This window comes from Phocoena sinus, chromosome 13, assembly GCF_008692025.1.
Source record: "Phocoena sinus isolate mPhoSin1 chromosome 13, mPhoSin1.pri, whole genome shotgun sequence".
Classification (NCBI taxonomy): Eukaryota; Metazoa; Chordata; class Mammalia; order Artiodactyla; family Phocoenidae; genus Phocoena; species Phocoena sinus.
In genome coordinates, this window is record NC_045775.1 from 81,568,261 (window position 1) to 81,591,071 (window position 22,811).

At 53.2% G+C, this 22,811-nt stretch overlaps 1 protein-coding gene across 6 annotated transcripts in view; it reads left to right on the plus strand.

Moving 5' to 3' along the window:
- CNNM4 (cyclin and CBS domain divalent metal cation transport mediator 4) overlaps window positions 1-22,811 on the plus strand; it is a 43,308-nt gene that overhangs the window by 16,403 nt on the left and 4,094 nt on the right. Inside the window, exons 2-8 of one of the 6 annotated variants that reach the window (XR_004352726.1) lie at window positions 10,546-10,689; window positions 10,968-11,102; window positions 12,116-12,285; window positions 12,548-12,644; window positions 17,581-17,762; window positions 18,084-19,000; window positions 19,484-20,637. Coding sequence is in view for 2 of the 6 variants with exons in the window: in XM_032652315.1 (XP_032508206.1) it covers window positions 10,546-10,689; window positions 10,968-11,102; window positions 12,116-12,285; window positions 12,548-12,644; window positions 17,581-17,762; window positions 18,084-18,281 (926 nt within the window). In the remaining 4 variants the exon portion in view is untranslated. Of the gene's footprint in view, window positions 1-10,545; window positions 10,690-10,967; window positions 11,103-12,115; window positions 12,286-12,547; window positions 12,645-17,580; window positions 17,763-18,083; window positions 20,638-22,811 lie in introns of those variants that run through there. The other 5 variants (XR_004352727.1, XR_004352728.1, XR_004352725.1 and 2 more) reach the window with 5 other exon arrangements.

Consider the following 22,811-nt stretch of genomic DNA (forward strand, 5'->3'; position numbering starts at 1 on the left):
GTGGAGCTGGTGGGGTGAAAGAGGAAACAGGATTGGCCAGAGGAGTTGTTAATTGTTTAAGGTAGGTGAAGGGTGTAATGATATTATTTCCTCTCCTTTTGTATAGGCTTTTATTTTCCATCATAAAAGGTTAAAAATTAGAGACTACTAGTTAACTGAAAAATCAAAGCCATGAAGACCTGTCCTGAGAATTAGAGAACAGTCTTAGGGTTCCCCCACATCCATTTGTCAACAGCTTGACCCCTGGGGCGCTTGGGTTAAAAGAAGGCTATTTGGGGGCTTCCCTCGTGGCGCAGTGGTTGAGAGTCCGCCTGCCGATGCGGGGGACACGGGTTCGTGCCCCGGTCTGGGAAGATCCCACATGCCGCGGAGCGGCTGGGCCCGTGAGCCATGGCCGCTGAGCCTGCGCGTCCGGAGCCTGTCCTCCGCAACGGGAGAGGCCACAACAGTGAGAGGCCCGCGTAACGCATAAAAAAAAAAAAAAAAAAAAAAAAAAAGAAGGCTATTTGGAGAAGTCCCATTTCTGAATCCCAGCTTGCTCACCTCCTCACAGTGCTATTCTGGGCAGGACCTCTCTGAGCTGGGGTTTCTTCCTGTGAAGAGTGGGGTTGGTCGTAGGAGATGCTCTGATGGGGGGAGGGGAAGGGTGGGACAGCACCCTGCCCTCCTCCCCCAAAAGTGCTCGCCCTGACTGCTCAGTGCCTGGGGGGAAGTAGACCCTGAGGGGGGACACCCAAGCATCTACGGTGCAAAGGGACAGCGAAGGTGTGGCCACCTTTTCAAGGCTGTTCTAAACAGAGTTCTTTAAACTTTTTTGATTGTGGACCCTATTAGGAAAAAAATTTTTTTTAATTTGTATCTCCATTCATTCAAAAATTATATACATATACTGTTTTTCTAACACATATATTATAGAACAAAGAAAAACAATTTTAAAGAAGTAAAAATGGAATAACCATTATTTAAAAATGTCTTGCTAATAGTTACCACTTCCTATTATCTCTAGCACACACTTTATATACTTTCTCAAGACACAAAATACCCTTTTGCTGGGATTCATCATTACTGACAGTGGCTGGACGTCTGTGTTTCACATAGTTTTCTTTGTTTTGAATCGTTCTGGCCAGTCACTCAGCCCTGACTCCATCCTTAGTGATTTTCCGCCGGTGCTGGTTGAGGCAGCAGGTGGTGAGAAGGGCAGCTCTGGCCTTTGTTGGCATCTGTGCTCTTCATTCTGGGATTTCCTTGCCCAGACAGTTGTTAAGCAACTGTCCATTTTGCGAGCTTTGCTTTGGTCCCGTGTACTCCACGTCGTGTGTAAACCCCTGTCTGCACTGGCTCCCAGTCTGCTGGAGTATGAGTGAATGTGTATGTGCAGGACATCCGGAGCCCCGTGGTCACCTGCGGTGACTGGTGACCAGCTGGCTTGCAGGCCTGGTCCAGGCCCACCCGTGGTCAGTCTGTGTAGAAACAAAAGCTAAAGTTGCTTATTTATCTTGGATTAAAAATAAACAGAAACCGTGTAAGGGATGAGTACCCCCTTGGGAGACCCTGTTCTGAAAGGTCCCGGACGGGCCGTGACTGCGTTGTCGTCTTGCTCGGGGTGGCTCGGCTTGTCGATCTCCTGGTCGGTCTCTAGAACCCCTTTTACCTGCAGACCCCTGTCTGTTTTGGCAAGTGGGCCCCAGTGTCTCCATTTCCATTTCTCTTTTCCATGCAGCTGTCCTCCTATCACTGTCTTTTTTTTTCTGCTTTACTCTGTTTTACCTTTTGTCTTGCCTTACATTTTCATTTACTTCCTTTTAAAAACATAACCCGTTGGGGCTTCCCTGGTGGCGTAGTGGTTAAGAATCCGCCTGCCAACGCAGGGGACACGGGTTCGAGGCCTGGTCCGGGAAGATCCCACATGACGCGGAGCAACTAAACCCGTGTGCCACAACTACTGAGCCTGTGCTCTAGAGCCCGCGAGCCACAACTACTGAGCCCACGCGCCTAGAGCCTGTGCTCCGCAACGGGAGAGGCCACCGCAATGAGAGGCCTGTGCACCGCAGCGAGGAGTGGCCGCCGCTCGCTGCAACTGGAGAGGGCTGGCGCGCAGCAGCGAGGACCCAATGCAGCCAAAAATAAATAAAAATAAAATAAATAAATTTATCAAAACCAAACAAAAACATAACCCGCTATAATGCGGTATTTTCACTGGTGATATTCATTGGCTAGCTGCCTGTCGGGCACCTGCTGTATATTGAGCCTCATCTGGACAAGGAGTCATGAGTCAAGAACCGCCCGGGTGAGTGTAAACCGGGACCCACACTGGGGAGGGCAATTGGGAGTTTTCTATCAAATTTGCCCTTTGACCTGTGACTCCACAACTATCAATGTATCTCACGTGGGTCAGAAATGGTGGACATACAGGGATTATCCTTACAGCATTGTTTGCAGTAGAAAAAAACCTGGCAACAATAATGTGTTCATCAGCAGAAGGGAGAGGGTCAGATCCGCATCCATACTGGTGCCCGCAATCCGAGCTCTCGGGCCGCGGAGTGGGGAGCAGCTCTGCGCTCCAGTGACCTCTCTGAGGGCAACATGTGAGGTGCAGAAAAGTGTACCTTGTATTTTTAATTAAAATAAAAGTAATATATTTATCATAGAAACTTTTAGAAAGGTGGAAAATGATTAAGAAATAAAAGTCAAAGTCACCCTCATCCTACCACCCCAGATGTTTTTGTTGCGTTTTCTTCTAGTGAGTCAGCAATGAACTGTATTGCCTCTCCCCCTCAAAATGACACATCCTTCTTCTCCTTTCTGACTATAAACGTAAAAAGTAAAACATGTTGACTTTAAAATGCATCAAGCAAAAGCAAAAGAAACCAGTATTGCTCTTACTGTCCTGTTTTGTAACTTTCTGCTTTACACAAACAGTGAACCACCGTCTTTTAAAATAAATCTATATCTACATCAACCTTTTGAGTGGCTGCAGTACTGTGTCATAAACCACACTGGGTGGACCCTCCTGGGCACATCTCGCACATGGCCTGGGCACTTCCTTTGTGTTAAGGTCTTTCCTAGAAGTGAAAGAAGCGGAGTCCAAGGTCTTATACATTTTACATCTTGACGCATACTGCCAGGTCATGACGGAAAAATGTCATTGTTCTCTCCAGTACTGCACTCTTTTAGTCACCACAGTCTTATATTTTAATTTATATTAAAATTAAGGACCTCCTCAGTGTTTTTTTTTTAATTAGAAAAACTAAAAAAATTTTTCTCACTGTTCTTTTAAATTGCTTATTGATTAAACAACTTCCACCCGGCCCTCCCAGTCCGGCCGGCCCTCTCTGCCCTGGATGCTCTGCAGTATTCTTTTTGCATGTAACTCTCCCACCCACTTGGAGCTGAGTTGGGAGGGCTGTGCTCTGCCCCTCTGGTTCCTCTATCACCCTGGCCCCTGGCTTCTTGCTGGGATGGGCCACGGCTCTTCCTGCTGGCTGCGGTCCTAATCCTGCCCTGGCCGGTGGAGGGTGGCGGAGGAGGGGGATTCCCAGGAAATCAGGGTGCCCGTTGTCTGCAAGTGCAGGCCCATCGCCCAAGGCTATGTCTTGGGCAATGGGTCTACACTTGGCAGGTGGCTGCCTGGTCAGCTCCTCTCACCATGGGGGGTGCCTGAGAGCTCAGGGCCAGTCTTGGAACCTGGGATGGCAGGAGGTGGGACCTGCCGGGAGGCCAGCCAGGGAGGCCAGAGAGAGAGGCCAGAGAGAGATGCCAAGGACACCATCTTGGGTGGCGGTAATCCCACGTCTGATCTGAGGCCCCTGGATCTTCCCCATGAGAAAAGGCAACTGGAGCTGGCGAGTAGGGCCTCTTGGAGCCCTTGTGGACTTTGAAACCCAGCACCTAGTAATGTGTTTTTCTTATGATCTTTGAGAGACTATAAAGGTTTTTTGAGGGGCGGTGGGGGGGAGGAGGACACAGCTGTTTGCTAAAATGGACATTGTGGGCGGTGGAGGACTGGGCTTTCCAGGGCCCCTGGAGACCTCCCTGTATGTTTCTAGCGAGTTTGGAGCATCTGCTGTGCACCGGGCGAGGGATGGGGGGCTCATGGAGAGAAGTGAATCACGGTGCAGGCCAGGCTGAGCTGCATCCTGGTCCTGGTCCGCGGGGAGCTGGATGCCAGGCAGCCGATGGCACAGCCCACAGCCTTCCAAGTGCTGGGCAAGGAAGAACTGGGGCGGGGCGGCGCGGGGGCAGTGAGTGCCAACGGGCTGGTGGAAGGGTAAAGAGGTTGTTGAGGGACTCAGGCAGGTCCTCCCTCTGCTTGCCCCCTCTTCCAGGTGGGAGAGGGCAGTGAAAGAGGCCCAGGCTTGCTGTCTGCATCTGCCGATCCCGCGGGGGTTTCTAGAGGCCTCGTGCAGCTTTCTGACCTGGACAAAGGCTGACAAGGGCGGAGAGGGCAAGCTTGCAGCCAGATGTGGCCCAGAGGTGACCTCAGGACAGCAATTTCAAGGTGCCTCCTTCCCTTCCCCACAGCCAGGTTGCCCCTTCCTAGCAGTGCTTGAATTTAGAAGGCTGAGGAAGCCCCAAGCCCTAGCAAAGCAGTGTGAGAGTATTTTTAAGAGTTTCTTTCTTTTCTTATGTGTTTCTTTCTAATTATACCATTGTTATGGAAATTTTAGAATTTCTATTTAGGGAAGTATAAAAAAGAAAACAGAAACCATACTGAAACCCCCATACTGTTAGGTTAAACCATATGAATTGCAATTGTCTTTTTTTTTTTGGTCAAAAATAGTGAAATATCAGCAATTTCATATGGGGCAGCCGAATATAATCATTTTGCTACATTGTCTCAGCCTTCTTTTCTTTGAATAAGGACTGCCTTGGAAAACGTGGGATTCTCAGCTTTTGGAGTAGATGTATCATGTCAATTTTCATGTTTCATTTCTCACCCCACTTCTCCCCCCAAAATCCAATTATCCAGTTGAATGGATACTAATAATCAAATGAGGTAACTCATTAAAATGAAATTCTATGTTAGGTTTAAACTCCATACAATGAGAACCATAAATGTAAGTCCTAAGTTGATCCTCTTATTCTAAATAGTAAATCAGTTAATAGTAATTTCTGAATTACTGTTCAGAAGCTGCTTTTTTTTTTTAAAGTCATCACCTCCCTGTTGCTTTTTTTAAAAAAATATTTATTTATTTACTTGGTTGCACCGGGTCTTAGTTGCAGCTCGCCAGCTCCTTAGTTGTGGCACATGGGCTCCTTAGTTGTGGCATGCAGACTCTTAGTTGTGGCATGCATGTGGGATCTAGTTCCCTGACCAGGGATCGAACCTGGGCCCCCTGCATTGGGAGCATGGAGGTTTTTTTTTGTTTTTTGTTTTGTTTTTTCAGTACGCAGGCCTCTCACTGCTGCGGCCTCTCCCATTGCAGAACACAGTCTCCGGACGTGCAGGCTCAGCGGCCATGGCTCACGGGCCCAGCCGCTCCGCGGCACATGGGATCTTCCCGGACCGGGGCATGAACCCGTGTCCCCTGCATCGGCAGGCGGACTCTCAACCACTGTGCCACCAGGGAAGCCCAAGGGAGCATGGAGTTTAAACCACTGCGCCACCAGGGAAGTCCCTACAGAAACTTCTTGATTACTAAAATTCAGAATAATTCTTTGCCTAGTCTCCGTCTCTCTCCCCCTTCCCCCGTTGGTTATGTTTCTTTTCCTAAGGCACATCCACATGAACTGTGTCATCCATTCCACAAATATTCATTGAACACCTACTGTGTGCTGCTTGCTGTTCTGAGTTTTGGGAACACAGACGACAGCCTCTGATATGATGGAGCTCTCAATCTAGTGGGAGAAGATGGTCCATAAAACGACAAACACAATGAACAAGCATGGTCTATTTTTTTTAAAATTTATTTATTTTTGGCTGCGTTGGGTCTTTGTTGCTGTGCGCGGGCTTTCTCTAGTTGCGGTGAGCGGGGTCTACGCTTCATTGCGGTGCGTGGGCTTCTTCTCATTGCAGTGGCTTCTCTTGTTGCAGAGCACAGGCTCTAGGCACGTGGGCTTCAATAGTTGTGGCTCGCGGGCTCAGTAGTTGTGGCTTGTGGGCTCTAGAGCGCAGGCTCAGTAGTTGTGGCACATGGGCTTAGCTGCTCCGCGGCATGTGGGATTTTCCCGGACCAGGGCTCGAACCTGTGTCCCCTGCATTGGCATGCGGATTCTTAACCACTCCGCCACCAGGGAATTCCTCTATTGTTTATTGTAGGTGATAAACTAAAGACCAGGGTTGCGGGGCTGGAGGAAGTGTTGCAGTACTCAGTGAGGCCCTCTGGGTAGGCCAAGGTGACATTTGAGCAGTGAAGGAAGACCCGAAGCAGGCTGAGTTGGGCAGGTGTGTGTGGGAGGAGCAGGCCAGGCTGAGGGAGCAGCCTTAGGAGTTTGAGGAAGAGCCAGGAGGCCGAGCGGCACAAGTGTGAGAGAGCAGGGCAGCAGGAGGGCTTTGGGCCCCAGGCCGCTGCGAGGAGTATGCTGTCTACCGTGAGTGAGACAGAGCCACTGGAGGGTTTGGGGCACAGCATAAGGTGACGTTATAACTTCTCTTGTAAGAGGGTCCCCCTTGCTGCTGTGTTGAGAGTAGACTCGGGTCCAGGATGAAGACTTGGGGTCTCACCCTCTGGGTGACAGGAGGTGCATGTGGCTCAGCACGCGGCAGTAGCAGTGGAGGCTCCCAGAGGAGGTTGGATTCTGGGTGTCCGTTGCAGGCAGAGCCGATGGGATCCGCTGAGTGGGTTGGATGTAGAAGGGTAGAGAAACAGGAATCAGAGACTTCCCCGGCGGTCCAGCGGTTAGGACTCCGCGCTTCCACTGCAGGGGCCCCGGGTTTGAACCCTGGTTGGGGAACTAAGATTCCGCATGCCGCACAGCGTGGCCAGAGAAGAAAAGAAATAGAGGTGGCAAAGTTTATTCCCCCAGGGCCTCATCCACTGGATGGATGGAGATTGGGGAGGTCTGGAGGAAGGGCAGGAGCTAGGTTTTGGCCGACTTAAGTTCAGGATGTTATACATCCACGTGGAGCTAGCTGTCGGCGAGCAGCTGGCTGGATATGTGAGTCTAGAGAGCACAGGAGAGGGCTGGGTTGCTCATACTTATTTGAGACGCCTTGACTTATAGTTTGTATTTAAAGTCCAGAGGCAAGGGACAAGGTGCAAGGACTGAGCCCTGGGACCCTCTCTCATCAAGGAGGAGCAGCAGCCCTGAGGTCAGAGGAACACCAGGAGAGCTGTGTCCTGGAAGCCAAGGAGAGGGAGGATTTCCAGGGGGAGGGAGAGAGTTGGCCCCTTGTCAGAGACTGTGGCCTGGGCAGGTCATCTGAGACTGAGACCCCACCGTTGGAGGTCATTGGTGACCTTGGCAAGAGAGGTTCTCTGACCAGGAGGGGAGATGGTTCTGCTACGACCCAAGAATGGCCCCTCTGGGCAGATAAATTAGAAGGCGGCAGATATGGCCCAGGGTCCTGTGCCCGGGCCAGCAGAGGACGACTGACTGGCCCCCAGCCCAGCACCTTTGCATGCGGCCCAACTGGCCAGCCACAGTCAGTGCAGTGTTCCAGGCTCTTAGCCTGCAGAGCAGGGCTGACCGTGGGCGGTGCCCCAGGTTGCCTTACCTACAGGGTACCTGTCTGCAAGGTGCTGCCACTAGAGGGCGCCCACACCCACCAGTGGATTCCAAAAACCAAGGTGCCCCAGAGAGGGGCAGGGAGGGGGCTGAGAGGGGCTCAAGGAATCTGCTCGTTTCATCCACAGGAGGGGCATTTCGGTCCTTCAGAGAAGCCACCCACCTTTCCCTGTGAGGCCCAGTGTGACCCGTGACTGTTTTGTGGGTCAGGACTTGTTCTGAGTCTGGGGGTTAATCAGAGGGTTCAGTGGGGACGGGGACGTTTTCTCAGATTACTGGAGCTGTGTCTTCTCTGCAGGCGCTCTGACTTCTGGGCTGTGAGCAAGGACCTGCGGACTGAGCCACACCCACCCTGTTCTCCGGGGCTCAGTCTGCGGCAGGTTAGGCATGGAGGGTCCTTGCTCACCCCCTCCCACAAGTTTCACTTTGTTCGCTTTAATTTTGTCTTTCCCCCTTCATTTTTTCTCAATTAAAAAAAACCAAAACTGTAGAAGTAGAACATGCCTAGCAAGTAGAACGATATAGAAGGGTATAAAGTAAGGGATAACACGGCCCCTCCCTCAAACTCCAAATATCCCCGAAGGTGGCCATGGTTATCTCCTCCAGACGCTAACAGGGTAGTTTACACCTCACCGGCCCTCGCAGGCAGGTGGCAGCACGCACTCTGTCTCGTTATCGCCTCTCCAGGGCTTCCTTCCACAACGTGGTTCATCCGGCCGTGCTGCATTCTCCCCAGAACAGCAGTGGCTCCTGTTAAGGACTGCTGCTCCGTTGCTCTCGAGGTTTGAGGTTGTTAAAAAGAATGTTCTGATGAGCCCCTTTGCTTGTTCTGTCTTTCTACGTTTTGAAAATTACATCCGTAGAGTAAGTTCCTACCCGTGGAATTTCCAAGTCCAAGCTTAGGGACCCTGAATTCTGAGACATGCCGCCAACTGGGCCTCCTGAAATGTGTGCCTGTTTACCTGCCCACCCACCAGAGTGCCTGTGGGGGCCTGCGTGTCTCCCCAGCACTGGGCGCTCCCAGGCTTATTAAGGTGTGCCGTCTGGAAGCAGCAAAAGCTCCCTTGCTCTAATTCTGGTTCCCGCCTGATGCCACAGCTTAACTGGCTGCCCCAGGCCCCTCAGAGCATCCTTTCTGTCTCCAGGGAGCGCTCCTACATGGGCAGCACTGACAGGTGAAGAGGCCGGGGGGCCGGACACCGGGGTTCTGGCCCTGACTGCCTGCTGCCTGCTGAGGACCTTGGCCGAGCTCTGGGTCTTGCCGGCTCAGCTCTGGAAGACACTGGAAAGTTTTAATCGAGCCCATGGTTCTTCCTGGCAAAGCGCTGAAAGGTTTTTGATCACGACTGGAAATAAGGATACCACAGTGACCGGCACCTTGTGGAAAAGTTTCACACACAAAAAAACCAACCACACAGGGCTTCCCTAGTGGCGCAGTGGTTAAGAACCTGCTTGCCAATGCAGGGGACACGGGTTCGAGCCCTATTCCAAGAAGATCCCACATGCCGCGGAGCAACTAAGCCCGTGCGCCACAACTACTAAGCCTGCGCTCTAGAGCCCGCGAGCCACAACTACTGAGCCCGCGTGCCACAACTACTGAAGCCCACACACCTAGAGCCCGTGCTCCACAAGAGAAGCCACCGCAATGAGAAGCCCACACACCGCAACGAAGGGTAGCCCCCGCTCACCGCAACTAGAGGAAGCCCGCACACAGCAACAAAGACCCAATGCAACCAAAATAAATAAAAAATAAATAAATTAATTAAAACAAAACAAACAAAAAAAACCAACCACACAAACAAAAAAAGTACTTGCCCCCATGTGGTGTACTCTGCGATTTTTCACTTTATTTTTAAAAATGCTGGTCCCGAGAACTGGCATGTCTCTGTTCTCCCTCAGAGGCCCCCAGGAGTTATGGAGATGCATCCTGGGACTGGGATTCCCTGAGGCCTTAGAGACCTGGCGAACATCCTCTGCGCACTGTGTGCTAGAGTCAGGGCTGAGGCTGGGTCATGCAGGGGAAGCTGCCTTGACCTTCACAGCTCTCCGGGCCTTCTCCCCTTAGGCTGCTGTAGACCCGTGTCCCCGTGTGTGGGTCACACAGTCCCGTTCAACCCAGAGTGGGGGCCGGGCCCTTTTTGACTGTCACCCTGTCATTGTCACGCACTGGGGCGAGGGGCACGAGAGCAGTGTGGGACCCCAAAGGAGGGCCTGGGAAGCCCTGCCGCCCCACAGAGCTTCTGTGGAGGGTCCTTCCTCCCCACCCTCTGCCTCCTAACTTTCTTTCTTGCCTCCAAGGGTGGCCCTCTAATTACAGTACCTGCCTGGCCTAATTATAGCCTGGGCTAATTTGTTAATGGCTTTGGGTACTGAGAGCCCTTGCCTTGGGCAGGATCATGGCCCCTGGATACATGCAGGGAAGTTTTGCCAGGGAGCACTGGATGAAGGGACGTGAGTGGCCTTTGAGGCCCATGGGGGGCGGCGTGGGCCCCCTGGGGAGCCCCATGTCCAGCTGGTGCACGCAGGGCTCTGACCAATGCTGCCTCTGTCCACGAGCTGTCAGGGTGGGTCTGTCCCCTTCCCAGGGGTCCCAGGAGCCCCTGGTGCGCGGCACCAGGCAGGGCCTTGCCATTTTCATTCTATTTAAACAAATGGTCCTTAATTAAATGCCTTTAAACTGAAAAATACTTTTGGTTTTCCTCTCCATGAAAGCAATGTCTGTTTGCAATAGAAGCTTCAGGAAATGCACAAAAGGGAAGAAATGCCATTCATGACCCCACCCCAGTGACTTAAGACCCCAAATGTGTTAACTTTTGGTGGCGGAGTCTCATGACTGGTCCCTCTGCTCTTGTTTGACTCATTATGTTGTCCCTGCAGGGAAGTCCCACCTGGCCATCGTGCAGAAGGTGAACAACGAGGGCGAAGGTGACCCCTTCTACGAGGTGCTGGGCCTGGTCACCCTGGAGGACGTCATCGAGGAGATCATCAAGTCCGAGATCCTGGACGAGTCTGATATGTACAGTGAGTCCCCTCCCCTCCCCGCCCTGCCCTGCTCTGCTCTGCTCAGACTCCCACCTGCTGTCCCCAGGTGGGCACGGGAGGCTGGGCACCAACCAGGGCTGCTCGGAGCGCCCGCAGGAGCCGCCTTCCTTCCAGCATTTGTGTCTCAGCGCAGACAGTGCTGCTTCTGCTTCTGGTGGAAGAAGGAGCCGCGGGTCTGGGAGTCGGCGGGTGGGTACCAGTCTGTTCCCCAGTCCTCGGGGGATGCTGTTCTCAGTTCCAGATTCCTTCTCTTGCAGCTGACAACCGAAGCCGGAAACGGGTATCTGAGAAGAACAAGCGTGACTTCTCAGCCTTCAAGGATGCTGACAATGAACTCAAGGTGAAAATTTCTCCTCAGCTACTTCTGGCTGCTCATCGCTTCCTGTCCACGGGTAAGAGCATGAAGGGGGGGCCTTCGGGTGTCGGTGGGATACAGCCCCGGAGGGAGACGTACTGGGCCTCTGGTTACTCCTCCCCAGGGGACAAAGGCTACAGCAGATGAAGGGCCTGGGGCACGCGCGCCTGCCTCTGGGAGAGGGCGAGGTGTTTTCCTTCCATCCCCACCGAAGATCCCTGCGGTTTGTTTTCCCCGTTAGTGGGTTGCTGCTACAAACTTCCAGGAACCATCCGGCTTTGTTTTGGCTGTTTTGTGCTGGGAGGACCTGAGGTGGGCACCGGGCTCCCCGTTGAGGAGGGAGAAGGAGGCCCTTCCATATGCCCCCTCCCCCTGGGTACAGCCCACAGCCCTGCATGCGCATCCTTTCTGAGTGTCTGGATCCAGCTCCCTTCTCGTCTCTCTGCCTCCCCTCCGCCTGCATCTGCTGGGTCCCTCGGGACCTGACTTCTAGGTCAATGACTTTTCTCTCTTCTCACCCCTGACTCAGAGGTCCCTTGGAGACCCGGGTGATTGATTAGGAGAACGCCCGCCTGCTCTGTCCTCTCCCCTCAGTCTGACTTCCTTCCCAGCCCTCACTTGCTAAAGCTGTGATCCTTCCCTCTCCTGTGCTTTTCCTGCCGGGCTATTGATGACACGGATCCTGACAGTAGTGATAGTCACGTTTATTAGGCACTTCGCATGTGGCAAGCGTGTGTCTAAGTGTCCTACGTCCGTTATCCCATTTCACCAAACAGCGACCCCATGAGGTTTTAAATCCCTATTTTACAGATGAGGAAACTGAGGCACAGGTGAAAGAGTTTGCCTGAGGTCATGTTTTATTAGTGTAGGAGCCACTGTCCAGGCCCAACCAGTGATAGACCTGCATGTACTGAGGCCGGAGCCAAGGTCATGCCCTCCGGGGAGGCAGGGCCAGGCAGTGAGGAGCTGTCCAGCACAGCAGTGACCGTGTTCCAGGCACTGCCCCGCCCAGCCTGGCCTCATGTGAAATCATCCTCTCTCCTCCTCCAGAGGTTCCCCAGTTCAGCCCCTCTCTGATATCGGAGAAGATCCTGCTGCGGCTGCTCAAGTACCCAGACGTCATTCAGGAGCTCAAGTTCGATGAGCACAACAAGTACTACGTCCGCCATTACCTGTACACCCGCAACAAGCCGGCTGACTACTTTATCCTCGTCCTGCAGGTGCGCCTGCCCCGCCCTGCCCTCCGTGCCTGAGCTGCCCTCTCACCTGCTTTCCTGCCCTTGAGCCTCTGCTCCCCGTTGCCCGTCCTCCGCCCGCAAGGCCACCGTTGAGCCCCTGGGTCTCCAGGGCTCTGGAACTAGCTCCTCCACGGGGCCCACAGCCCTGTTCACTCCTCGCGTCTCCCTCGTGCCTCAGGCTTTTTCTTCCCAGATGTTTTTTCCTTCTCAACTCTGTTTGTAACCCTGACCCGTGTTCTTTCAGGGGAAGGTGGAGGTGGAGGCCGGGAAGGAGAACATGAAGTTTGAGACGGGTGCCTTCTCCTACTACGGGACCATGGCCCTGTCCTCGTCCCCCTCTGGTGAGTCTCTGGGCCATGTCTGGGCCGCCCTCCAGCACTCCTGGAGGGGGAGAGACTCGGACTGGCCCCCCAGAACCTAGGGCCGCCTAGAAGGGTCATAACCCAGGTGGCTCGGGGGAGAGGAGGCCAGCGAGGGCCAGAGCTGCCAGGGCCTCGAGGAAGTGGCCTGGAAGAGCAGTGACTCGCCCCTTGGGACTGGGTTCAGAGAGTGGAGGGAAGAGATGAGGGGATTCTGACGAAAGCCCGGAGGGAGCTGAGAGCGTGTTCTGAGGTGGTGAGACCAGCCCACCAGGAGGTGAGGAAGAGGGGGGACGTGAGTCAGGGAGCCGCAGGAAGTTGACGGCATTTGCTTGCCATACGAAGCAGGAGGCCGTTAGCGGCCCTTGAGCAGGCAGTCCTGTGACAGCGGAGTGGCCCTCCTTAGCCATGACGGTGGGAGGCCAGTTGAGAGAGAGGCAGGTGGAGGGGAGGGAGGCTGCAGGGCCTCACTTGTGAAGACTGGGCCAGGGGAGTCAGGGTGGGGGAAGGGGGCCCATAGCCCCCGTGTTTGGAGGCCAGGCCAGGGCCTGTTTTTCGGCCGCGCAGTTTGCAGATGGCTTCGGCTTTTCAGGGGGCCGAGCCACTGCCTTTTGGTTAAGGGGCCGTTCTGATGGAATAAAGGGACCTGGGGGCAAAGAAAGGACTGGGCAGCCTCTGAGAAGGGCCACTGGCCACCCCGGCGCCCTCTGCTTCTCCGGTTCTGGGTGGCTCCGGCTCCCCTTGCTGGAAGGGGTTGCCCTGCAGACAAGGCCCAAGTCTCGCCCGGCTCAGCTTCTCGCCAGTTGTGTGACCCCTCCGGCCCCAGGTTGCTGCAGGCTGGACAGTGAAAGTCTGCTTTGGTGCCGGGGACAGGCACATGGTGACGGGGCTGCTGCAGCTCCTGGGGAGCCTCCATGCTGTGCCTGTTACTGTCCTTTGACAAAGAGGACCCCCATGTGGGGGGCTGGGCACCCGTGCATACTGACACAGCTCAGCTCCTGCACCAGCATGAACAGGCTCCTGGGGGAGGGGAGTGGGAAACAAGGCTGCAGAGCTGGGTCTTGGAACAGGTGGCCCCTGCCCAGGTGCCTTAGGCCTGGGGAGGACTTCTCTGCCCCTCCTGAGAGCACCTCTTGCGGTCCAGCTTGGGGAAATCTTGTGCAGCAGGGCACACAGTCACGGGACGTCCCTCCAAGCACCCTTTCTCTGCAGCCATGCCTCAGAGCCTGGTTAGGGTCCTGGGCTCTGTCTTTTGATGTGGAGGCCCCAGGTTCCCACTTGCAGTGGCTGGAAGGGAGGGGAGATGACTTCCGGGGGCTCTGGGCACACTCCACCAGCTTCTGCCCTTCTCTGATCAGGGCTCTGGTCAGCTCTGAGCACCCTCTCCGTCAGGGCCGGGTCCCCTTTACTGTTGTGCCCCCTCTCTGCTCGAGGGAACCTGGCCCCCAGCAAGTCTGCTTCTCCATCCTGTTCCTATGGCTCCACGTCCACCCCACCCATCACTGACCTTTTCCTCTTTTGCTCCAGTGCCTTCCACCCTGGTCAGGTGTCCGCCTGGCAAGCGGAACTCACTGCTCTCCCGGCTCTCAGGTAACATGGCATGGCTGGAGAATTTGCACTGCCACCTGCCGCCTGAGCCCTCACACTGCAGCCGCATTAAACGCTCCCAGCAGGTACTGGGGGCCCCGCCCCCCGCCCAGCACCTGTGCCATCCCACCTGTTCACACCTGTGGGCCAGCCTGACCAGTGCTAGCTGTGCTTGGCCTGGGGCCCAATTACTATGTGCCTTTGCCCAGGTCCTGGAAGGGTTTCCCCAGAGGTCCTTCAGTCTTTGAGAAGAGACACAAACGCCTGCAGGTGACAGGCTGGGAGTGGAGGGTGGCTCCCGGCCAGACCAAGGGAGCCCAGCTGCTCAGGGCCACTCACAGGCCTGAGCAGGATGACTTGTCACCCCATCAGCTTTCTCTAAAAAACTTTCCAGCTTTCCTCACAGGCTTTGGTTTTCATTCTTTGGCTGCCGGTTCCACCTGCCAGGGGGAGGCAGCAGCTGGGTGGTTAGAAGTGTGGCCGCAGTCATACTGCCCTGGTTGAATGGGGTCTGCGTAGACACCAGCTAAATGATTCTGGGAGCTGACTTACCTTTTCTAAGTCCTGGTTTCCTCCTGTGAAATGGGAGCAATACATGTGCCCACTTCTTAGAATTGTTGGCAGCAGTGAGAGAATTGATATAAAATGTTTAGTTAGAGCTCAGTTACTGTTTGTTTTTTCTCTGTTACAACCAAAACGTGACATTCCAATCAGAAAGTGTTTAGGAAAATTCCAAAAGCCACAGAAGCATGCTGTTTCTGGCCTTTGATATGTCACACTCCCGAGCCTTGTCCCAGGGTTGGTGGGAACTGTGTCGGCCTCAGAATCACTCAGTTCGAGGGATTCCTATCTCATGTATACTGCGGCGGCAGAGGTCCTGATGTCAGGATTCTGGCCTGGGCTGCTGAGCCCGGAGGAGAAGAGCATTACGCGTGTCTTTGAGCTCCGGTCTCAGTGCATAACTTAGAGAAGGTCCCTGGGTCCCAGCAGTGCTAAAAACCTATCACTTCAGTCAACTGTTTCCCCTATTATGTTTGTACAGCTGGGGTTTTTTCCATCTTAAATGTACAAAAACACACTTTTTAAAATTGACCCTCTTTAAAAAAAAAAAAAAGGTGATTTAGAAGTCACTTGTCCCGTTCAAACACAGCCAACTTTTGGCAGTGATGGGAAGTACAAAGCCATTAATGGTCTTTGAGCAGGGGGCTGTCTGATGAGAACAGAATGGGCCATGTCAGCCCTCACTGGCCAACCCCTCAGCCTCACTCTCCTCTTCTGCTCTTGCTTCTGTCTCATAGATGGCCGGGAGTTGATGCACACATGGTTTGAATCCTGATGTCTTTACCTAATATGGGAACCGAGACCCTTTTCCATAAGCTTTCTAGTTAGAGCTACACAGAGTTTCACCAAGCAGGTGTGCCTTCGTTTGGTTTTTTTCCCCCTTATGCATATTCATGGAGGTCTATATTCTAAGTATAACAGCATGATGTAAACCTCTTTACGGAAAAACTTCTTCTGTGTTTAAGATTATGTCCTTAGACTAGTCTTCCAGAAATGGACTTACCAAGGCAAACCCCCTGTTTTTTTGTTTTGTTTTGTTTTAATCATAAAAGTAGCATAGCTTATTTAGAAAATTGGGAAGGTGGAAAAAAATCTTAAGAAAATTAAGAAGCATCATAATTTCATTATTCAGAAACAAACACTTCGTATTTTGTTAGATTTCTAGACCTCTGTTTTTAATAGGCCATGTGACTAATTTATGTTGGTTTAAATTCAGTTCCTGTTCCTGGAGTGTTAATAAGATTAATTAAAAGCATTCTATCATCCAAATAATTAATGTCAAATATTAAGCAATATCCCTAGTGTTTCTGGTCTTTGCTAGAACTTAATCAGAGGTGTTGCTTAAGTTAGAATGAGTGATACGTGCACATGGTCCTCTAGCGGTTGTATACCACCTAATCATAGACTATCCAGACTGTAGTTTCCTGGTTTTATGAATGAAACTCAAACGTAGAGTATTACTCAATTCAGTCGCACTGGGTTCAGCCACCCAGATTCAATGGTTGCTCTTTTCACTGGTCTGTTTGTTAGAATAGCTGACTCAGTAGTTAGTAACTTACTAGTTAACTAAGCAAATCAGCTTAGTCCACGTCCTGTTCGTTTAAAACAAGCCAGTACGCTTCCACAATTAACTTCTTGGTGCATTTCGTTGTTTTCTGAGTGTTCCCCAAAATACGAGCTAATGATGTACAATAATGTGTGTGCCCTTCCTTTTCCAAAATAAGGAGCTGGTTCCTTCCTCGTTGGAGGTTGAGCCATTCCCCTTGCCTGGTTTCACTCGACCGAATGGAGGCCTGTGCTTCCCCTAGTGGCGGGAAGAGGCACTGCCACCGCTACCCCAGGCTCTGCCTCGTGGGAGGGGGACTGAGACCCAGCCCCCAGACACCCCAGAGTGGGAAGCCTGGAGCTCCGGGGCCTCTAGGTTCCTCTGAGAGGAACCTGCTGCACCCCACCCCCCTGCCAGACTGGCTGGGCTCAGCAGACACAGGGCAGGACTGTTCCACACACAACAGGTTACGTGCCGAGCACACTTTTGAGCTCTTACGAGCATTTTGAAATGTGAGCAGGGTGTCATGTTGGGGGGTGTATGACGTGTGGTGAGAGAGTGCAAACTGTAGGTTCTTCCTCTGCATATAATTTAAAAGTATGCAGTTTGGGCTTCCCTGGTGGCGCAGTGGTTGAGAGTCCACCTGCCGACGCAGGGGACATGGGTTCGTGCCCAGTCTGGGAAGATCCCACATGCCGCGGAGCGGCTGGGCCCGTGAGCCATGGCCGCTGAGCCTGCGCGTCCGGAGCCTGTGCTCCGCAATGGGAGAGGCCACAACAGTGAGAGGCCCGCGTACCGCAAAAAAAAAAAAAAAAAAGTATGCAGTTTATGTCCCTTGACAGAAGCTGTCATCGAGACAGGGACAGTGGCTCCTCTGCCATGCTCGAGCCATCATTGTGTCACCCTTGCCTGATCAGCTGTTGGGGAAATGAGGGGTTTTGTAGCCATAAACTTTCTGTGTCTCTGGTTTTTGTTTTCTGTTTTGTTCATCTGTTTGGGTAGACTTTTTAATTCTTACTGCACCACAGTCCTAAACAAACTAGCTCGTTGGCATTGATGAGGTCAGACCTTCTGCAGGCAGAGCTTCCGTTCGTTTGTGCCCGCGAGCTACTTCCCGCTGCCGGTGGGGGCACCACTGCCCGGGTGTCCGTGGACAAGGTTGGACGGGAGGCTGTGAGGGGCACCAGGCTGGCCCCCGGCCTGACAGCCTCTCTCCCTCCACAGACCGCTCCCCATCCCACCCCGCACCCCTCAGCCGCTCGGCCTCCCTCAGCTACCCGGACCGCTCAGAAACGGCGTCGAGCACGGCCCCGTTGGCAGGCAGCAGCCAGTTCGGCAGCTCCATCCTGGGCCAGTACACCTCCGACTTCAGCGTCCGGGCGCTCATGGACCTCCAGTACATTAAGGTGAGCGCTCCCCATGGCCCTCTTCCCGGGCAGCACCATCCTCCTCTTCCTGGGCGTCTGGATCACTCTGCCTCTGACCGGCAGCTTCTTTCTTTGATCCACCACACCCAGCACGGAGGGCCCGGGATGGATGCGTGTCCCTCCTGCTCTAGCTCCTCACTCTTTGGTCACCCCCCCCCCACTCCGCCCCCTGGGTCACGCCCTCTCTCCTGGACTCGCAACCTCCCTCCTGGCTGCCCGTTTCTCCGGGTCTCCTGTAGGGTTGGCCCCCCGCCCCGGCCCTGCTGTCGGTGAACCAGGCCGTCCCGCTTCCCCCTGCAGATCACCCGGCAACAGTACCAGAATGGGCTGCTGGCCTCACGCATGGAGAACTGCCCCCAGTTCCCCCCGGATGGGTGCACCATCTGTACCGAGAACTTGACCGACAAGTCCGAGCTGCCCCTGGTGGACGAGACCACGACTCTCCTGAACGAACGCAACTCCTTGCTGCACAGAGCCTCCCTCGAGGGCGCCATCTGACGGGAGGGCCCGGGGTCCCCCGCCAGCCCCGCGGGGGCCTCCCCAGTGGGCCCACACGAAGACAGGGAGCCTGTTAGGCCGGAAGGGGTACAGATAGTCTGTCTGACTGAGCAGCCAGATGGCCCCCGACCCGAGGGGGATCTGGCCTCCGACAGGGACCTCTGAACAGCTCCGGGCTGGCGGCTGCCCACCCTGGACTGTGGGGCAATGGGCCGGCGACCAGGAGTGCTTCTAAACTAGGCTCATCTCACCTCTTTTTAATACCATATGGGGAAGGGAAGACAGGGTTAAGGAACTTTATTTAAAAACAATTTTTTTTTTTTTCCACAAAAACTTTAAAAGGGGTAGGGTTTCTCACCCCGGGAAGCGATAGCCATAACCTGCTCGCAGCCGGGACCTTTTTGGCTATGTCCCTGACTCAGGAAGCCTCCTCTTTCTGCTTCTCCTCCACCTCCTCCAGAGATGGCATCCCACGCGCCTGCTGGAGGAAGGTTTTCCCTTGGGAGGGAAGAAAGTTCTTCCCAGGAAGCAAAGAACCAAACAGTGCTGAGGACAATTGCCCGGACACGCGCTGAGGCTCGCCTGGTGTCACCGAGGCCGAGGGATTCTGGGAACCGTGATCAGGGACGTGACACTCGCAACTGCGGAGAGGAGCATACCTCCTCCTGGTAATCGCTGGACCCAGGAATCTCCTAGAACTCTGCTGATGGGCTCTCCTGGTGAGTTGCGCTCCGCTGAGGACTCTCGCCCTGTCCCTCATATCTGCCCCTCTGGACAACTCTCCCCTTGTACTGGGGCTGAGTCCAAGTGTTAGGCAGGGTCTCACACCTTTAAGATTGCTAACCCCTGCTCCCCAGGCCCTGACCTCACTTTCACCAAAGGTTTTCCCCAGGCTGGGGGAGCGACTGCGTTAGAGGGGACTTGTCTGCGATGCTCCTTTTGGGGCCAGGAGGGAACCTGGTCATGGGCATCTACGTCGTTAGCAATTCGTTCCATCCCCCTTCCCACCCCACAGCGAAAGTCAGGTCTCAGTCACTGACCCACCAAGCCCTTCTTTCCGGACTCCCGGTTTCTAATCCAAAACCCCAGTGCCTCTTGGGGACTGAGGACAAGAGGACGTTGTAGGAAGCCGACCTAAGCCGGTCCTTCCTGCCCTCTCCTCTGTGGCTGAGGCTCACCTGGCTTTGTTCACGCACTTACAGATCCAACTAAAAGGCACACAGCTGGCAGCCCCGTCTTCCCCACGTGTGTGTTATCCTAGTGTGAGATGTCGTCCTGGCCTTTGCTGAAGCTCGTGGTCCTGGGCGCTCAGAGCCCCAGCCCCACGCGCAGTCCTGCCCCAGCACCTTTTCCCTGTGCCGCAGGCTTCCCGCCATCGGGGAGGCTGTAGGACCAAGGTCCAAGGTGGCCCTTTGGTTGGGTGGAACAGTTGCTGGGGGGGGCGGTGGGGGGGCCCAAGATCAGGCGAGGGAGACTCCACAGGCCTTCCTGAGTGTTATTTATTCACTCCTTTCCTCAGCCTGTGAGTCCTGTTACCCCAAGTGCTCTGTTGGGGACCAGGAAATGTCTTGCACCAAGTATACTGGCCCCTGGTCATTTTAAAGTCCTTCCAGACACAGAATTGATTCCTACAAGTCTGCAGAGAAGGTGGTGACAGCCATGGGTTCTCAAGCCATAAGGAAAAAAGACACCAGACCTTTGGCCCCCGTTGGGGCCTGAAAACCCCTCAGTTTTCTCCAGGAGCAGCTTGCTTTCCGAGTCCACACAGGGGCTCGCAGAGCTGTGTTCCTGGGACCTGAGTGCCAGGTGGAGCAGACTCACGGCCTGAACCGAGTGTGTGTGAAGCCAAAGGAGCAGGTGCACACGCTTCCACGGCTACCTCTTTGCACGCACAGTTACTTTCAAGAGATGGTCCCGCCTCCCCTCCTCTTCCCGTCCCCATTTATAATCACTTTGTGCAGAGGGTCATGATTATTTCCACATATTACTGGTCCGATGACTTCCTCCTCCCAGTGCAATTTTTCACCTCCTATTCCAATCTCTCGTTCCTGGGCTGAGCAGTACCCTGACCTGGCCCAGCCCTGCGTGTCTTCCCGTGGAAGGGAGACCTTCGCAAACGGCCCCTGGATGGGTAGGCGAGTTACAGCCACCGTAGCAAATAACTCATATTTATTTTGCATAAGATTTTAATTTGTATATTTTTGTGATTTATTTTGGCATTGTTATGAGTTTGACTCTCGGGGAGTTTTGTTGTTATGAATCTTGTGTCTTTTGTCACAAAACAATGATAATATTTGCTAAACGATATATGGAATTTATTTTTGATTGGTAATAAAAAAAGAAATATGTATAAATATTGGTGAGTTTACAGTTGGCCTGTTTGAGTCCTGTCGATACTCGGTACCGGTCATAGAGCTAGAAGTGGCCGTGCCTGGCTCTCTCCTATGACAGGGCAAGGGGCCAGCGTTCTGGGACTGTGTAGCAGTAAAAAGGAAGCAGAGATGTAACTTACAAAAATATATATAGTCAAGGCTGTTGTCACAGGAGCTAGAGAGTGCCAGCTGCTGCTAGACAGACAGGGCAAGTGTGCTCAACTGGCACCATTAGGGATCCGGTACAATGGACACCAGAGGCTTGGGGGCAGCTGGGATGGGCAGATTGCCCCTTCTCTCTCCCCTGCGGGCTGAAGGAGAAAGGAGCTTGATCCAGAAGTATGATCACGTTGTCTTAGAGCAGCGGGTGCCTCTCAGTCCATACTCAGGGGCTGGTTGTGGTTTCACAGTTGGAGCGCTCACCGCTGGAGAGCCCGCCTGAGAGGGACCTCACTGTATCCGCTCCCGAGGCTTCAGCCAGGCGGACTCCTACCCACAGGTGCCTCGGCCTGTGTGTGCAGTCGAGTGCACCCAGGCCAGGGGCTCAAGTAAGCCTGGCTTGACAGGGCCAACTCGGGGTGGGGGGGAATGTTTAAAGAAAGGGAGGCACTGGGTAGGCAGAAAGGAAGGAGGACATTTCAGATAAAAGGAATAACAAATACAAAGTCTTGTGCATAGGTGGGCAAGAATAAATTTCATTCATCCATCTGTTCCACACGTTTAAGCCCTTGCTACATGCCAGGTGCCACCAACCCCTCAGGCTGTCTTCTCCGCCTGGAACTTCCTCCCAGGTCTTTGTGAGGCTCACCCCCTTGCTTCATCTAAGCCTCTGTTCAAACGCTACTTCCTCGAAGAAGCCTTCCCCCATCACCCCAGCCAAAAGAGCTTGGCCCCAGTCCCTCTGTCCGTCTCCTTGTATTGCCATGTTTTTCTCCATAGCACATATTGTCAGATATTAAAATACGGATTTGTATATTTTCTGTTGTCCTCACACTAGAACTTAACCTCCAGCAGGTCAAGGTCTTTCTTATTTCCACTGCAGTCCCAGCACTAGGACAGTACCTGGTACATTGCAGGCACTGGATGCAGGAAATACTTGTTGAATGAATGAATGGGTCTTACAAGAAGGTGAGTACTGGATGCTATTGGCGGCGGGGGGGGGGGGAGCACAATGCTCCCATAACCTTGACCCAATCTAGTCAAGATGGTTGAGGAAAACCAGCTGGAGGAAGTGACGTTTGCAGACTTGAGAGAGAAGAAGGAATTAGCCAGGGGTCACACACAATAGTTATGGGTTTGAAACTCAAGAATACTAGATAAAACGTGGAAATGTCTTGAACCAAATGATCAGAAAGGAAAAATCGCCCGTGGGGGTACTAAATGCCCGGTAACAAGTGTCTCCACTGATGCTGTGATGATGGGCCAAAGACTGACTCAGAGCCAAGGCAGAAAGAAGCTGGAAAAGTAATGTTAGGGCCTCTATTGTTCACAGAAAGTCACTCGTGAGCAGCTTTGTTTGCTCTGTACCGGGTCCTTTGTCTTCGGGTCTCCCAGTTTAACTCACTATTTGTGTTTTCCAAGCGTGATCCAACTGTTTTTCTACTCAAAGGTTTCCCCCCTCCCAAGTAAGTTACAGGTTGTTTTCCAAGGGAGCTGGAGAGCAGGGGAAAAGTAACTTGTCAAAGGTCAGAGCTCTGTCTAGATATACCGAGTGTTCTCCCCATCTTACTTCTGGAACTGGTCTTTGCTAGTTAACTTTTCAGGCACATGACTCATTTCAAGCCTGTTGTCCATTCTATCTCAGTGTCAGCATTTTATCTGGACTTGGAGACAGAAGTGTGAACCAAAGGGGTTGAGTCTACTATTATTATTTTTTTTTCAAAAGAGGCATGCCAGCCCAGTGGAAAGGCTCAGTAGTCATTATTGCTTCTGCTGGCGGCTTATTCTGGAACTTTTCACACAGTATTTCTGCCGGTCACTCGCCACGGGCTTATTCATTCTTGCACATTACCTTCCACACAAATGTATTTTACTTAATTGCAGCCACAGTGCCAAAACTGTTGTTTAAAGTGTTTTCATGACACAGCACATGAATTTCTATAGAATCCTTGTAAAGACCATTTTAAATGACATGTACGTGAACAGCCTTATGAAAGTC